This window comes from Bufo bufo, chromosome 2, assembly GCF_905171765.1.
Source record: "Bufo bufo chromosome 2, aBufBuf1.1, whole genome shotgun sequence".
Taxonomy (NCBI): domain Eukaryota; kingdom Metazoa; phylum Chordata; class Amphibia; order Anura; family Bufonidae; genus Bufo; species Bufo bufo.
The window spans coordinates 136,034,507-136,052,846 of NC_053390.1; the positions used below are offsets into that span (position 1 = coordinate 136,034,507).

The window sequence follows — 18,340 nt, forward strand, 5'->3', positions numbered from 1 at the left end:
ACCTTTTGGTTTGAATTTCAAGCTGAAATGATGCTACAATATTAGAAGGGTTTTCTGAGATTTTATAACTGATGACCTATCCTCAGAATAGATCATCCGTATCTGATCTGTAGGGGTCCGACACTCAGGACTCCTGCCGATCAGCTCTTTGAGAAGGTAACGGGGCTCCAGTGCTTGGGATCACAGCTCCATTCACTTCTATGGGGCTGAGCTGCCCCTAGGCACTGATGAACATGTCGTCAGAAGGCCGATCAGATACGGGTGACCTAAAATCTCAGAAAACCCCTTAATCCTAATTCCTCATAATATCGTTTTAGTCCGAACCAAGCTTTTCTCTTTTTCACTTATATATGATTGGTCCTGTATTCTGGCGCCTGCTGCTTACAGGTATTGGTTTTTCGTGGAGAATCTACAACATTCACCAGTGTATAACATACGAATATTTGACGCAAAGAGTGGTACCACATCATCAGTGCCGCATAAATACTGCCCAGTATTATTTTCTAGTTTCGAACACTGGCGATGATTTCATATATTTCTCACGTACACTTTATGTATTATTCATTTTTTATGGGCTTTTCTATATACTCCTGTATATTTATTTCATTTTTATTATACATGTTATGTAGAGATCTGTGTACAAGCGGTGGGGTCGCCGATGACAGACCCTCAAACTGGTGCACGCAGGATTTTTTTTTCTGTCTAACATAATAAACGGCTAAAACGGATACAAAATGTGCATAACCGAGCATAATGGATGCTTAAAATACGGGATCCGTTTTTTTCTTCTTTTTTTTTCTCAGATCAGAGGAACGGAAAACTAAACGGTGATGTGAACCTGGCCTAACTCTGCTTTCTGGATTCCGTTTTATCATGCGCCCCCAATGAGGACTCCAGGTGAAATATACGCTCCTTTCAGCTCTTTTCCGCAAACCTCGTTACAATGGGCCAAATTTGTCTTTAAATTCACCACTGCACGTTTGCAACGGAAACTTTTTGTGCAAGTGCCGTTACTCCACCGGCCTTTTGCCAATTTCCTTAAAAGGGGGTGTGGTGAGGGCAGGGCTGGTAGCCCCACCACATTTGTCATCTTCTACGCCAATTTTCTGGCATAGAAGAACAGTGAAATCAGCGAGTCCGTTCAGGCGCACGCACTGCTGGAGGCGCATGCCTCGCCATAAATCAGGCACAGCAACCGACAGCGCGCCTGGTTATCACAGCCCGGTGACCGCTGCCATATCATTAATTTGCCCCAATGTCTGTACAGCACTGCAGAATATGTCGGAGATATGTGAGGAATATAAATTCAAAAATGGGTTATTGCATAAAGGCCACCATCTCGGAGAAAACCACTCGCGCCGAACCTGGCCTATATATTTATTACAGGGGCAGCCATTTATGTAACACTACATTTGGCCACCAGCTTAATCTTCGCCTGAGGCCTCATGCACACGACACGTTGTTTTTCTCGGCCTCCGTTCTGTTTTTTTTTTGCGGATAGGATGGGGACCCATTCATTTCAATGGGTCAGCAAAAAAATGCTGATAGTTCATCCGTTTGTGTTCCGTGTCCGTTGTCCGTGTTTCCCTTCAGCAAAAAAAATAGTGCATGTCCTACTTTTTTCACATTTGCGGACAAGGATAGGCATTTATTACAAGGGATCTGTGGAAAAAAACGGATCCTCCAAAAAAAAACGGAAGCCGCATCCGTTTTTTTTAGCGGACGCACAATTTGCGGACGCAAAAAACAACTGTCGTGTGCATGAGGCCTGGAGCTCATAGTCAATTGCTGAGGGTTTCTAAGGCTATGGCTATAGGCTGATTGGTGGTCAGGACAGCCCCCTGGGTTTGTAAGCATTATAGCAGTCCTGGGAACACAATCCTTTTAGAACAAAGACACATTTTATCGACTAAATTGTACGTTTTTTTGTTTATGCCTGATAAACGTGTATTAAATAAAAGTGAATTAAAATATATGAATTACTGAATGTAATAATTCCTACCACTTTGTAAAACCAGAATAATTCTAATGACTCTTTTGGCTATGATCATACGAGTTGTCCACACATGGTGATATCGGATGATTGCTCTCATGCTGGATAATTATCTGTCTGTATGATTTAGGCCTCATGCACCGTTGTTTTGGTCCGCATCCGTTGCCCGCAAAAAAATATATAACCTGTCCTATTCTTGTCTGCGTTTTACAGACAAGAATAGGCAGTTATATTAATGGCTGTCCGTGCCGTTCCGCAAATTGCGGAACGCACGCGGACGCCATCCGTGTTTTTTGGATCCACGATTTGTGGACCGCAAAACACACAACGGTTGTGTGCATGAGGCCTTAGGGAATTTTTACGTGTTCCTAATATCAGTTTATGAACCGGCTTATATGTCGTTTTGAAATAATCAGTGTCCTAAATCGTGTAATCGGGACGTAAAGACACAGACAAATATATACAAAGTTCTATGTGATTTAATTTCACGGCGGCATAAAAAAATATATTACAACAAAACAAAGTACACTGGAAAGTTGAGAAGAAATCCAATCTGACATAATATGCTACAAACACAGACTGTTAACATGGATGCTGGTCCTTAGGGAAGCGATCGCCGATCTTGACTCCTGGTTATTCATCACCGGTCATTATGGAGATAAATTCTTGCAGATTTACTGAAGAGAAAAGAAAGGAAAATGTAACCTTAGTAAAATAAACTAAAGCAGTAAGGTTCCCCAGCAAAACGACACAAGGGAAGGTAGGAGAACAGCTGTCACCCCTGGGAAGGTGGTAAGAATAGGTCTACACTCGGGATTAGACTGAAGACAGGTCACTATCTGAAGAGATCACTAGAGTTTGTTCAAGATATCAGGTGGCTGAACCAAAACATTGCTTTATTTTAGTCTTGATATGGCTCAGATGAAGAGCAAAGATTTGGCCCCGATCGGAAGGAACAGCTCGAGTCTTTAAGAGTGTATTAGGTACTTTCACACTAGCGGTTTTCTTTTCCGGCATTGAGTTCCGTCCTATCAGTTTTATCCCCATGCATTCTGAATGGAGAGCAATCCGTTCAGGATGCATCAGGATGTCTTCAGTTCAGTCATTTTGACTTTTCAGGACAGAGAAAATACCGCAGCATGCTACTGTTTTATCTCCGGCCAAAATTCCGGAACACTTGCCGGAATGCCGGATCTGGAATTTTTTCCCATTGACGAGCATTAATGCCCCGAGTGTTCCGATAAAACGGATCCGGCATTGCGGTCTGCGCATGCTCAGACCGCAAAAAATGTGAAAAAAATAAATGCCGGATACGTTTTTCCGGATGACAACGGAGAGACGGATCCGGCATTTCAATGCATTTGTCATACGGATCAGGATCCTGATCCGTATGACAAATGCCATCAGTTTGCATGCGTTTTGACGGATCCGGCAGGCAGTTCCGGCGACGGAACTGCCTGCCGGAATCCTCTGCCGCAAGTGTGAATGTACCCTTAGACGGGCAGATTTTCTGGCAGATGATCGCTAACGAGCGTTCCTATGAATGCTCGTTAGCGATCATCTGGCATTCTAATACTGCCTCCAAATGCCCGGTGAACGAGCAAACGTGCTTAAAAATCACAATGGTGCTGGCAGCAGATTGCGCTGTGAAATAGGTAGGGAGACGGGTATAATCTGCTGCCAGACTCCTCCAGCAGCAGCTTTCCTTCTCTGAGAACATAGGATCAGGTATGTTGAAATTAAACATGCCACAAAGTTGCCGGAAAAGTTCGGGTTCGAGTTTGGTGTTCAGGCATTTAATAAAGCTTTTGAAGGCTGCAGGGCAGCCAATCAACAAGCTTCTAAAACTGTGGGCACTTAGAAGCCATCACAGCCATGCCTAGTAATGGCATGGCTGTGATTGGCCGGTGCATCATGTGACCCAGGCTCTATACAAGCTGGATCACGTGTAGCACCGCCCATCAGCTCTGAGTAGTGCAGGGACAGGAAGCAGCTGAAGTGAGAGAGAGTGTTAGGAATCTGGCTATTTGTTTTGTGGGTGGCCTATAGTGATTTTTTGTGGGTGCAATATACCATTTTTGTACCCCTGACACAAAAATATAATAGTTAATCTGACTGTTAGTCTGGCCGGTGACATATACCCATTTTTGGTGTGAGATACACGTGCACTTTATACGTGACAGGGAAATGAATATAGTTAATCCGTCTGTTAGTTCGGGGAACCAGGCATGGATGCCACAGGACTTGTCCGTACCTTGTGCTGAGTAGACAAGTATACCGGCCGCACCCAGCCATGGTTATACTGCAGCGCACTTTCTCTTTGCATTCTCTTTTCTATTTCCCAATATTTTGGGGTCTTCCCAAATTTATAAAAAAATAAAGGGAAAAAAAATAGGCTACCTCCTCCTCCTCCTTCACCACGGCTTCCACCTACACCACCGCCGCATCCACCGCCTCCTCAACCTCCTACTCCACTTTGACCTCCGCCTCCTAGTTCAAGATTATTATTTTTTATTTTCTTCTATTCTATGTTTTTTTAAGTCATTTCCCTATCCACATTTGTTTCCAGGGCAACTGTCCTGCTCTTACCCCCATTTTGCTTCCTTATGCAGCTCTCTAGCCCTTACTATGACTATTAAACAGCCATTTTAGTGCACTAAAGTTCAGGTCCTCATTGACTTTAATAGGGTTCGGGCTCAAGTTCAGGTCGAGTTCGAGTCCCGAACCGGAACTTTGACCCAAAGTTCGGCCGAACACGGCGAACCCGAACAGCAATGTATCCCACCTAGTTGGAACGTATCCCACCGTATAGACATTCAGTGGGATACGCCACCCGTACTGTGCCCACTTAAAGGTAGTTTCTCATTTCAGCAAATGGCATTTATCATGTAGAGGAAGCGAATACAAGGCACTTACTAATGTATTGTGTTTCTCCATATTGTCTCCTTTGCTGGCAGGATTCATTTTCCCATTACATTATACACTGCTTGTTTTCATGGTTACGACCACCCTGCAATCCATTAGTGGTGGTCGTGCTTGCACTCTATAGGAAAAAGCATTAGCCTATGTGTGGTCCCACGGTCTCGGCCACCAGACAGGCCGGCATTTTTTCCTATAGTGTGTAAGCACGAGCACCACCACTGATGGATTGCAGGGTGGTCGTAACCATGGAAACAAGCAGTATATACTGTGATGGAAAAATGAGGAAGCAATATGGACAATCACAATACATTAGTAAGTGCCTTGTATTAACTTCCTCTACATCATAAATGCTATTTGCTGAAGTGACACAACCCCTTTAATCTTTCCCTAGATGCTGGATCCTCGCCGCACACTGAAAAAATGACAGAACCAGAATGTACATTAGTCCAACTAGTCCAGGAAGGTGACCCTCACCACGACAGAGCGTTTACGCTGTGCAGAAGGCAGCTGACAGCCATGTTTGGTCCCCTCTGAGCAGATGCAGGTTACCAGTGTCTCTTCAGCTGCTCAGAAATTGCGCTGCGTCCCCTCCAGTACCTGCTCAAACAGCCGCTGGAGGTGGGGGACACTCTTTTGGACTCCGTCACATGTTAAGCGTGTGCATGAGTACGCACAGAGTAAAAACATGGGGGCAGATTTATCATAGCCCACTCTATGACAGCCAGGCACACTGCCGGAGGCTGCGCTTGATTTAGGACGAGTCGTACGCCTAGTAATTGGGTGCAGCATCTGAGAGTCTTTGCTCCTGAACTGTCAGTGCACCCAAACGTGGCGTAGATGAAGATAAAGAGAGGGCTGCCAGCCCTGCCTCCTCCCGCGTGCCCTTTTTTGGGAAGAAGGCGGAGTAACTGTACTTGCACAAAAAAATTTGCAGTTTTTTTATTTTTTTCACTCCACAAAAATTGGCGTATCTGTGACCTATGAACAGGCCCTAATCCTGCAGGTGACTGTGGCGATCAGCACCCCAGCTTCTGGTGGGTGCTCACCTTGCCTCCTCCCCACTCTCAGGCCACATTGATATTTTATAGGACTGTGTATAGAGCGCTGCCATTCCTAGTCAACTTACTTTCTCCATCACCATCCTTGTCAAACTCCTCAATCATCGCTCGCAGCTCTTCATCCGTCATGTTCTCGTCAAGTTCTCTCGCCACTCGACGGAGATTTCTCAGGCTTATTCTTCCTGAATCATCGTCATCAAACAATTTAAAGGCTTTAAGCATCTCTTCTTGGGGATCACGGTCCAATATTAAATCTGTCACTAGAGCACAAGAGGATATAGAATTACTTTACATACCAAACTGATTTCTCCCAGGTGACTCACTGCCTAGAGGCCGAGGCGTCATTCATATGGACACCAACTGCATCCTCTATAGCGGCGTCACCTCTGCAACCAGTTACTTGCCCCAAATGGTCAGCTAATGGACGACAGGTGTGCAGGGGGGACACAAAGTACAGTGGGGGGGAGACACATTGCCAATAGGGTGTTGGTAAGGAATAAATAAAGTTCGTATATTGCAAAAACTTTTTTTTTTTTTTTCGCTTTTTGAGACCGCTATAAGTGGCAGAGCGTACTCCATTCAGGCCTTATAGGTCTAGCGGTGAGCAATGGCTTGCAAGTACTTTTCCTATAGACACCCTAAGAGATCATGTAAATAAAGCTTTATTCCACCCTAAATATATACTGTATATTTAACCCCTTAAATGCCGGAAAATGTTTCCATTTTAATTCCCTGCTTCTCAAAGCCATAACTTTTTTATTTTTCCATTCACATAGCCGTGAAGACTACCGTACTTTCAAGTTGTACTTTCTAACGGCACCATTTATTGTTGCATACAATGTAGTGGGAAGCTGGAAAAAATTCTAAATGGGATGGAATTGGAAAAAAAAAAAAAAAAAAAGCCACATTTTTTTTTTGTTTTCTTTTTTTTTTTTTTTACACCATTCCCTATGCCGTAAAACTGACCTATGCCCTTCATTTTCTGAGTCCGTACGACTACAGAGATACTACATTTGTATACATTTTCTTGTGTTTTCACACTGAAAAAAAATAAAAGATTAAAAACTTTGGAAAAAACGATGTTTATTCTTTTTATTACCATACTCTGACCCTCAGTACTTTTTTATATTTACATCTACGGAGCAAATTTTTTTGCGGGACCATTTGTAGTTTTACAGATAACATTTTGGGGTGTGTATGACTTTTTGATCACTTTTTATTTAATTGTTTTGGGAAGTGAAGAAACACAAAAATGCTGAATCGGCTTTGTTGTTTTTCTTTTCCAGTTATTCTCGATTAATATATTTATATTTTAACCCCTTAAGGACACGGCCATATTTCACCTTAAGGACCAGGCCATTTTTTGCAAATCTGACCAGTGTCACTTTATGTGGCAATAACTTTAAAACGCTTTTACTTATCCAGGCCGTTCTGAGACTGTTTTTTCGTCACATATTGTACTTCATGACACTGGTAAAATGAGTCCAAAAAATTCATTTTTATTTATAAAAAAAAATACCAAATTTACCAAACATTTTGAAAAATTAGCAAATTTCCAAATTTCAATTTCTCTACTTTAATAATACATAGTAATACCTCCAAAAATAGTTATTATTTTACATTCCCCATATGTCTACTTTATGTTTGGATCATTTTGTGAATGCCATTTTATTTTTTGGGGACGTTACAAGGCTTAGAAGTTTAGAAGCAAATCTTGAAATTTTTCAGAAAATTTCTAAAACCCACTTTTTCAGGACCAGTTCAGGTCTGAAGTCACTTTGCGAGGCTTACATAATAGAAACCACCCAAAAATGACCCCACTCTAGAAACGACACCCCTCAAGGTACTCAAAACTGATTTTACAAACTTTGTTAACCCTTTAGGTGTTCCACAAGAAATAATGGAAAATAGAGATACAATTTCAAAATTTCACTTTTTTTGGCAGATTTTCCATTTGAATAATTTTTTTCCAGTTACAAAGCAAGGGTTAACAGCCAAACCAAACTCAATATTTATGGCCATGATTCTGTCGTTTACAGAAACACCCCATATGTGGTCGTAAACTGCTGTACGGGCACACGGCAGGGCGCAGAAGGAAAGGAATGACATACGGTTTTTGGAAGGCAGATTTTGCTGGACTGGTTTTTTGACACAATGTCCCATTTGAAGCCTCCCTGATGCACCCCTAGAGTAGAAACTCCATAAAAAGTGACCCCATTTTGTAAACTACGGGATAGGGTGGCAGTTTTGTTGGCACTATTTTAGGGTACACATGTATTTTGGTTGCTCTATATTACACTTTTTGTGAAGCAAGATAACAAGTAATAGCTGTTTTTGCACCGTTTTTATTTTTTGTTATTTACAACATTCATCTGACAGGTTAGATCATGTGGTATTTTTATAGAGCAGGCTGTCACGGACGCGACAATACCAAATAGGACTACTTTTTTGGGTTATTTGTTTCAGTTTTACATAACAAAGCATTAAAAAAATAAATTCTTCTTTAGCGTCTCCACATTCTGAAAGCCATATTTTTTTAGGCGAATGTCTTGTGTAGGGGCTCATTTTTTTCGTGATGAGATGACTGTTTTATTGGCGCTATTTTGGGGTGCGTATGACTTTTTGATCACTTGCTATTACACTTTTTGTGATGTAAGGTGACAAAAAAATAGCTTTTTTTTTTACACATTTTTGCACAGTTTTTATTTTCACCTGAGGGGTTAGGTCATATGATATTTTTATAAAGCAGGTTGTTACGGACGCGGCAATACGTAATATGTATACTTTTTTTTATTCCCTTAAGTTTTACACAATACCAGCATTTTTTAAACAAAAAAAATGATGTTTTAGTGTCTCCATATTCTGAGCCATAGTTTTTTTTTTTTTTTGGGCGATTGGCTTAGGTAGGGGCTCATTTTTTGCGGGATGAGGTGACGGTTAGATTGGTACTATTTTGGGGGGCATACGCCTTTTTGATCACTTGGTGTTGCACTTTTTGTGATGTAAGGTGACAAAAATGGGGTTTTTTTTACATCGCTTTTATTTTTATTTTTTTATGGTATTTATCGGACAGGGTGGATCATGTGATATATTTATAGAGCCAGTCATTACGGACGCGGCGATACCTAATATCTGTGGGGTTTTTTTCAGTTTTTTATTATAAAATAAGGGGAAAGCCCCTTTTTTTACTTTAATTTTATTACTTTATTAATTTATTAAAACCACTTTTTAAACTTTGTTTTTCTTTACTTTATTTCTGACATTCACTTTTGGGGGTCTGATCCCCTCTGCAATGCTTTACAATACATCTGTATTGTAATGCATTGCCTGTTAGTGTATGACACTGAGTCATACACTAACAGGTTGCCTAGGAGACCAAGCCTGAGGCTGGATCTCCTCGGCACCCGTAGAAGGCAGCTCCCGATGCCATGCAAGGCATTGGGCAGCCTCTGCACGGCATCGGGCTGCCTTCTGTTATATCGAGTCCCCGCCACAGCAGCGCGGGGACTCGATGCGCTCCCTCAAACACAAACCCCTTCTATGCTGCGATAGCGACATAGAAGGGGTTAATCCACAGCGATCGCCGATAAGGGAGGGGTCACAGGACCCCCCCTCGGCATTGACCCAGGGTGCCTGCTGATTGATTTCAGCAGGCACCCAGTTCCGATCACAGCTTGCCACGCGGCGGTGATCGGAAATACACAGGGCGTACAGGTATTTTTTTTTTGGGAGTATTGGATTGTGGTGATTAATATCACCTTGGTGGCCCTATTTCAACTTTTCACTGTGTATTCAATTACCCCTTAATTCCACATTTTTGTTCTCTGTACTGCCTACGTTTACCTGTGCTTAAAATAGGGTTGCTAGGCATGGTCTGTCTATCTGTTGATAGACGGAGCACGCAGCGTGCAGGGTCACATTACTGACATCCAGGGACTGTAAGTACATGATTAAAGCCAGGTCCTCCCCAGCAGCTGATAACAGTGCCTGGGCTGTGTGCACTTCTCCCTGTCCCTGCGCTTGGCAGACGCTCCCTCACTCAGCAGACTTGGAGAATGCAGAGTTGGAGCAGCGCAGACCAGGGAAGGGAGATCTGCCATCTGCTCAGTGTACAAATGAAAGCAACATGTGGTAAGAGGACCCCTTTGTGCTGCAGGAGATTAACCCTTTAGGCAGGAGGGCTCTGGTTACTGACACTTTTGGGGGGCTATTGTTACTGGCTAGTGAGGGCAGGCGGGATTAGCTTCAGGGTGAGGGCAGTGGCGGCCATCTTAACTGAATAGTGAAATTGCAGTTTTATGCAGACTGGTTTCTAAGGGCTGAATCTTATTTAATATGGGGTAAGTCAGTCTAATAGTAACTGATTCTGGAGTATCATGTTATTAGTAACTACATATATGAAAATTGAAATTAGGGTCTAATTGTGACAGTTATCCTTTAAGTACCGGGACATCAGGGCGCCCTATGTCCGTAAGAGGTTAATAGTACGGGCGTTTTCAGATGTGGCAATGTCTATGATATATATATATATATATATATATATATATATATATATATATAGAACAAAGAAGTAGGACTGCACTCCAAGATAGTGATAAAATCAGCAAGTGGTTTATTCACCCATAATATGGCAAGTCTTGCGACGTTCTGGCTCACAAGAGCCTTCCTCAAGCATCCTTGAGGAAGGCTCTTGTGAGCCGAAACGTCGCAAGACTTGCCATATTATGGGTGAATAAACCACTTGCTGATTTTATCACTATCTTGGAGTGCAGTCCTACTTCTTTGTTCTCTATACCATTGGGGATTGCCGCTACCCTGCGTTGGACCTTGCACCCACATGCTGGCTGGTGCTCCCACTGGACTTTTTCTTCTCTATATATATATATATATCTATATATCTATATATATATATTTTTTTATTATTATTATTATTATTATTATTATTAATTTTTTTAGGAAAGGGGGTAACTATTTTTAGGCCCTCAAGGGCCTAACAGCATGCGATCATCAGATTCAATATAATCCAATGCAGTGTTGCCATCTGCTTGTACAGGCTTAGGTCTATTACTGCTAAAGAAATTCTTCTCCAATCTCAGCGAGGGAAAGGCGTTGCAGCCCTAGGAGCGTGCGTTCCTGAGCTTTTTAGCTCTCAAGATGCCGTGGTCACATTTCACCACGGCATCTGAGGGGTTAAATGTCTGTGACTGGTGTTATTGACGATCGTAAATAAATAGTCATAAATCAGCTTAAAAGATAATACTGGAGACGGAGTAGTCAGATGGATTTCACTGTGAATGGCACTGCGAAGCTTGTTATGTACTGTGATACAAAGAAGCTTCAAAAGAAGTCCATTAGAAAAGTCACATTTGTAAAAAATCTCTACTGCAAAGATGCCTTTCAGCAAAAAGTACATGCATGTCAGTAACAAAGGTGTCCATAGCCTTCAATGCATTTTGTTGTGAGCCATTAGCAAAAGCTTGAAAAAACACAACAAAAACACGGTAATCCTAGAAAGAAAAGACCCTCCGGATCTAAAGGGTTAAACAGGTAAAATGGCCAATAGGAAACAAGCACTTACCAACTTCATTGAAGTCATCAAACGTAATCCTGCCTGTTGATTCACTGTCATAATCTTTCAGGATTTTTAAAACATCTGCCTTCTTAACATCAAACCCCAAAGCTCGCATGGCCACCTAGCGAACACAAAACATGTCGGACCAGCGATTCACCTGGATTAGCGCACACATAAGGGAACACGATCACACCTGGTTATCGCAGACAGTTACAGTATGTGCGCGTGTCGCCTATTACGCGCTGATTTTCCAAGTAGGTTTTCGTGTGGGAAATGTGCACTGCGATACAGTCTGTGCGAGTCAACTGTGCGGGTTTTCAGGGCAGATTTCACCCTCTGGGGCAAAACCACAACAAAATTCCCAAGTAACGTGTGGGTTTTGGTGCGGAAACACAGGAAAAAAACACATGAAAATGTAAGTCTCAATGAGCGAGAACGTTATTTCCTGTTGTTTTGCCGCTAAGCAATGGTGAAAGCTTCAGGAGAGGCGGCTGAAAGGCAGTGGGACATCTCAGCACTGGTGTTAGGGCATCACTTTAAAATGTGCCGGATGGGCATGATGACACAGGCCTATGACCACGTCATCACACGACCCCTGACCTGGTACAGGAGTTTGCAGTGATGTCATTGTGATCGTCTGTCCGTGAAAATAGAAACTAAGGCCCTGTGGCCTGCATCACAGATGGACAACGTGGAGTAGTGGGGAAGGAGAGCATTATACATGGGGGCATTATACTACAGGGGTGAGAGCTTTATATATGGGGTAGGGCAATACATATGGGGGCATTATACTACAAGGGGAGAGCATCATATATAGGGGCATTATACTACAGGGGGAGAGCTTTATATATGGGGTAGGGCAATACATATAGGGGCTTTATACTAGAGGGGGCAAGAGCATTATATAAGGGGGCATTATAGTACAGGGGGAGAACATTATATCTATGGGGGGCATTATACTACGGGGAGGGGAACATTATACTACAGGGAGGGGAGCATTATATAAATGGAGGTGCTTTATGCCCTATGGAAGCATTATTGATATTGGGGGTACTGTGGAGGCATTATTATTGGGCACAATATGGAAGGCACTACTACTAATGGGGTTGCTATTGGGGGTACTGTGGAGGCATTATTATTGGGCACAATATGGAAGGCACTACTACTAATGGGGTTGCTATTGGGGGTACTGTAGAGGGCACTAGTACTACTTAGGGCAGTCTGGGAGCACTATTACTATGGGAGGATTATCTGTATAGCTGTACTATTTTTAATGATCATTGGGGCACACATTGGGCACAGTATTGGGAGTAGCAACAGGATGACAGTGTTGGGGCACCAGGAGGGGGAGGATGATAAAAAAGTGAGGAATCTATGATGTCTGTGTACCAAACTCATGGCGATCTGATCTTTGAATGGAGAAGATGAGGAAAGAGAATGTCTACATCAGAGGAGACGTCACTGGATGTAAAAGGGACATATGTGGCGCTGTGTTACCCTGTATGTTTAGCAGCACTATATGTAATGTCCATCCAAATATGTCTTTAAGGCCTCATGTACACAAACGTATTTTCTGTCTCCATCCGCATTTTTTGCGGATCGAATGCAGACCCATTCATTTCTAAATCCATGTGCCCAGGCCTCATTAAATAGTGAGGAACAGGAGATATTACTATAATATATGGGGGCAACACTGAGACATTTTACTGTATAAGCCCCATACAGTATGTCTCCTTGTGGCCCCCATACAGTATTATTTCTCCTTGTGGCCCCCATACAGTATAACTTCTCCTTGTGGCCCCCATACAGTATAACTTCTCCTTGTGGCCCCCATACAGTATAATTTCTCCTTGTGGCCCCCATACAGTATAATTTCTCCTTGTGGCCCCCATACAGTATAATTTCTCCTTGATGCCCCCTACTAAGAGGGCAACAAGGAGACATTACTGTATACTATTGTGGGGCCACAAGTAGACATTATACTGTATGGGGGCCACAAGTAGACATTATACGATATGGGGGCTATAAGTTGTAACCCCCATAGAGTTTTAACATCTCCTTGTTACCCCAACAGTTTTTTCTTCTAAATGGGTATTTATCACGATATATATCTTTATCATGGAAATATTTTTGACATTGCCCGACCCTAGCTTGACCAGTCAGGGCGAGTCTTAAGAGACCCCTTTACTGGAAACAGGTGTAAGTCCCAGGTGAGGGCTACACTCATCAGACATTTATTTGCCGTCATGTCATTACCTTTAATTCATGATAATCTATGGCTTTGTCTTTGTCGGTATCAAACAGATCAAATGCATCTTTAATTTCTTGCTTCTGTTCCTCGGTGAGTTCTCTTTTTTTCTTCTTTTTTGTTTTGTCAACTACTAAATCCGTTCTGGTAGAAAAGATGAGGACAAATTATTCACATATCACATCCACAGGTCACTGCAGCTACCAGGGGTAAAGAATACTGAGATCCAGATATTCAATCAAACTGCCGAGGACGTCACCATCACTGAAGAAGACCCCAAAGGATTTATTCTTCTTCTTACAAATCATTATGTATAACTTTAAACATAAACTTCATGTCTATAGAGACAGCCCCCCTACATCTGCTGACCTATAGGTCTATGGAGACAGCCCCCCTACATCTGCTGACCTATAGGTCTATGGAGACAGCCCCCCTACATCTGCTGACCTATAGGTCTATGGAGACAGCCCCCCTACATCTTCTGCCCTATAGGTCTATGGAGACAGCCCCCCTACATCTGCTGACCTATAGGTCTATGGAGACAGCCCCCCTACATCTGCTGGCCTATCGGTCTATGGAGACAGCCCCCCTACATCTGCTGTCCTATAGGTCTATAGAGACAGCCCCCCTACATCTGCTGACCTATAGGTCTATGGAGACAGCCCCCCTGCATCTGCTGACCTATAGGTCTATGGAGACAGCCCTCTACATCTGCTGGCCTATAGGTCTATGGAGACAGCACCCCTACATCTGCTGACCTATAGGTCTATGGAGACAGCCCCCCCCTACATCTGCTGACCTATAGGTCTATGGAGACAGCCCGCCTACATCTGCTGGCCTATCGGTCTATGGAGACAGCCCCCCTACATCTGCTGGCCTATAGGTCTATGGAGACAGCCCCCCTACATCTGCTAACCTATAGGTCTATGGAGACAGCCCCCCTACATCTGCTGGCCTATAGGTCTATGGAGACAGCCCCCTACATCTGCTGCCCTATAGGTCTATGGAGACAGCCCCCTACATCTGCTGGCCTATAGGTCTATGGAGACAGCCCCCCTACATCTGCTGACCTATAGGTCTATGGAGACAGCCCCCCTACATCTGCTGACCCATGGGTCTATGGAGACAGCCCCCCTACATCTGCTGCCCTATAGGTCTATGGAGACAGCCCCCCTACATCTGCTGCCCTATAGGTCTATGGAGACAGCCCCCCTACATCTGCTGGCCTATAGGTCTATGGAGACAGCCCCCCTACATCTGCTGGCCTATAGGTCTATGGAGACAGCCCCCCTACATCTGCTGTCCTATAGGTCTATGGAGACAGCCCCCCTACATCTGCTGTCTAATAGGTCTATGGAGACAGCCCCCTACATCTGCTGGCCTATAGGTCTATGGAGACAGCCCCCTACATCTGCTGCCCTATAGGTCTATGGAGACAGCCCCCTACATCTGCTGACCCATGGGTCTATGGAGACAGCCCCCCTACATCTGCTGCCCTATAGGTCTATGGAGACAGCCCCCCTACATCTGCTGGCCTATAGGTCTATGGAGACAGCCCCCCTACATCTGCTGTCCTATAGGTCTATGGAGACAGCCCCCCTACATCTGCTGACCTATAGGTCTATGGAGACACCCCCCCTACATCTGCTGACCTATAGGTCTATGGAGACATCCCCCCTACATCTGCTGTCCTATAGGTCTATGGAGACAGCCCCCTACATCTGCTGGCCTATAGGTCTATAGAGACAGCCCCCTACATCTGCTGTCTAATAGGTCTATGGAGACAGCCCCCTACATCTGCTGACCTATAGGTCTATGGAGACAGCCCCCCTACATCTGCTGTCTAATAGGTCTATGGAGACAGCCCCCTACATCTGCTGACCTATAGGTCTATAGAGATAGCCCCCTACATCTGCTGGCCTATAGGTCTATGGAGACAGCCCCCTACATCTGCTGACCTATAGGTCTATGGAGACAGCCCCCCTACATCTGCTGACCTATAGGTCTATGGAGACAGCCCCCTACATCTGCTGGCCTATAGGTCTATGGAGACAGCCCCCTACATCTGCTGGCCTATAGGTCTATAGAGACAGCCCCCTCCATCTGCTGTCTGCATCTCTTGTGGCCCCATTGTAATTAAGGGGTCCGCATCCAATCCCCCAATAATGGGAATTGGATGCGGAACAAAACTATCATATGTCTGTTCTGTGGCTTGGGTTGCCACCCGGCCAGTAGTTCACCAGCAAGGCTGGTATTTTAGTTCCCTTGCCGGTGCCAGAATTTTCCTGTAAGGACTGTTAGGCTCCTTTCACACTTTCGGCAGGACGGATCCGACAGGCTGTTCACCCTGTCAGATCCGTCTTGCCGCTATTTCGCCGGACTGCCACTCCCCATGGACTATAGCGGGAGTGGAGCTACGGCGCAGCATGGAAGTGCACGGCGTGAGGCCGCCAGACGAAAAAGTCGGACATGTAGTACTTTTAGTCTGGCGGCCTCTCACCGTGCTGCGCCGTAGCTCTGCCCCCATCCCCATTATAGTAGATGGGCACGGAGCAGCGGCAGGGCGAAGTAGTGGCAAGATGGATCTGACAGGGTGAGCAGCCTGTCGGATCCGTCCTGCTGCAAGTGTGAAAGTACCCTTACTAATGAGCGCTTCCATCATGGAACGCCCATTAGTACAGCCTTTACCTCCACCGCTACTTGTGCTAGTAAAAAAAATAATAATAATTACGGTACCTCCACCTCCATTTGCTGACGCTGTGGAGAACACTCCCTGCTGACTAGAAGCTCAGGACAGGACCTACAAGACGCCATCACGTTGGAGCACCGGTCCTGAGCTTGCAGTCAGCAGCGAATGTTCACCGCAGCCAGGTGAATGCAGAGAAGGGGGGCACTAATGGGGGCATTACTCCTACTGGGGGCACTAATGGGGACATTATTCTTACTGGGGGCATTATTCTTACTGGGGCACTAATGTGGCCATTACTAATTCTGGGACTTACCCGGGGCGCTCCACTAGAACTTCAGAGCGCCCCCACGCGCATGGATCACATGATCGCATGGCATCTTTACTGTTGGCATTCAGCTCAGACCCTCACCTGACTGCAGACCCAGGTATGTGGACCTTTAATAAAACTAGTTGAGTACCCCTGGTCTATGGAGACAGCCCTGCTACATCTGCTGGGAGCCGCTAGTTCACTGCCCCATCGATCAATGCCCCGCCTGAGGCCTATGAGGTAGTAAATCCCGGACATGATGAAGTCATGGCTCCCACCTTTGTCGTGACGCAGTGATGTGTGTGCATCTGGCCGCCTGTATCCCACCGTCCCAGGCCCTAGACCACAAGAGGTTGCGGTCTGCATCGTGAACGCCGGCGATTGGGACACAGTAATCAGTAAAATATCTTTAAAAGCCGGAGAACCCCTTTAAATAAACCTCCAGTAAAGCCTGTAGAACAGTATTCCTTGTATAATGAAATGTTATCGGCTCCTCCTGGGTTCTAAGATCTCTGCTTGCTGGCATTCAATAGAAACCTTCTTTCACTTCCAGCAGATAAACATACATCCTGGCCATGTGATGGTCCCATAGGTGGGGGGTCTCTTAGGGTGAGACCACGCAGTGCGGCTCCGCCAAGGGCCCCTGTATTTTGGGGTAAAATCACAAAGTCACCGCGTGCCCTCACAGCGCTGATCACTACAGGCAGTCCTCCATCAAGTGTTACTAGCTGGGAGTGAATAAAGCAGGTCCCTATTAAATGACAGCAAGCAGAGATCTTGAAATTCCTGAGGAACTGATAAAGAAAATGTATAGGAAAATGTCAGAACTTTTCATTACACAAAGAATAACCGATGAGAATAGCCCTGTGCCCCCGGCTCTGGTGGTGAGGAGGGGGCATTACTATCACCCCCAGCCGCACAGCCTGGTCCAGCTGGACTTCCGGGCAACCAGTCCTACCTCACAGCCAGGCTCATGGCTCCTCTCTCACCGCTGTCCGGCCTGGAAACCTAGACACTCCGGGCCCACAGACAGCCAGGCCGTAAGCCCGCCCAGTAAACAATGTTTCAGGTAGGTGATTGGTGAAGACCTCATCACTTCCCCTTAGAAACCAGAGCGGCTGGAAAACGGCTCTGCGTTGTAATTGGTTGTTAGGCCTGTCCATCTCAAAGAATTAGTTTTGATTGGCTGAAAAGCCGTACTTATAGTAGTAACGTATTGCCTGGGTTGGAGTAACGGAATGAACTGGAGGTGCAGGGGGCGGGGAAATCACACTATAGCCCCGCCCATCCGTGTATCCAGTGACGCTCTGGCGTCACCGTGGTGGCGCGGACCTCGGCGGCAGAAGAGAAGAGCCCCATGTCCGGGTAATGACGTGGGATGTGCAGGGGCCATGGGCTGAAGGGAGGACCCGGAGGAGAGAGATCTTATTTACATAGGACTGTGTGTTGGAAAGAGATGTTTACATGGGACTGTATTTTGGAGGTGCTGAAGGGAGGGGAGAGGTTATTTACATGGGGCTGTATTGTGAAGTGGGTTGGAGGGAGGAAATC

At 44.9% G+C, this 18,340-nt stretch overlaps 1 protein-coding gene across 1 annotated transcript; it reads right to left on the minus strand.

Moving 5' to 3' along the window:
* Nucleotides 1–2,454: 2,454 nt before the first annotated feature.
* Nucleotides 2,455–17,858, minus strand: CETN3 (centrin 3). Its single transcript, XM_040420195.1, has 5 exons — nt 17,748–17,858; nt 13,802–13,937; nt 11,552–11,666; nt 6,042–6,233; nt 2,455–2,670 (listed from the first exon to the last, which is right to left on the minus strand). The coding sequence occupies exons 1-5, from the start codon at nt 17,762–17,764 to the stop codon at nt 2,627–2,629; spliced, it is 504 nt and encodes a 167-aa protein (XP_040276129.1). The 5' UTR covers nt 17,765–17,858; the 3' UTR covers nt 2,455–2,626.
* Nucleotides 17,859–18,340: the final 482 nt, after the last annotated feature.

Excerpts from the sequence above, each read along its gene's own strand:
- CETN3 (XM_040420195.1), bottom strand. Across the intron at positions 11,667-13,801 it reads TAGATTATCATGAATTAAAG|GTGGCCATGCGAGCTTTGGG; the intron begins GTAATGACATGA and ends TGTGTTCGCTAG. Across the intron at positions 6,234-11,551 it reads TGATGACTTCAATGAAGTTG|TGACAGATTTAATATTGGAC; the intron begins GTAAGTGCTTGT and ends CTTGTGCTCTAG.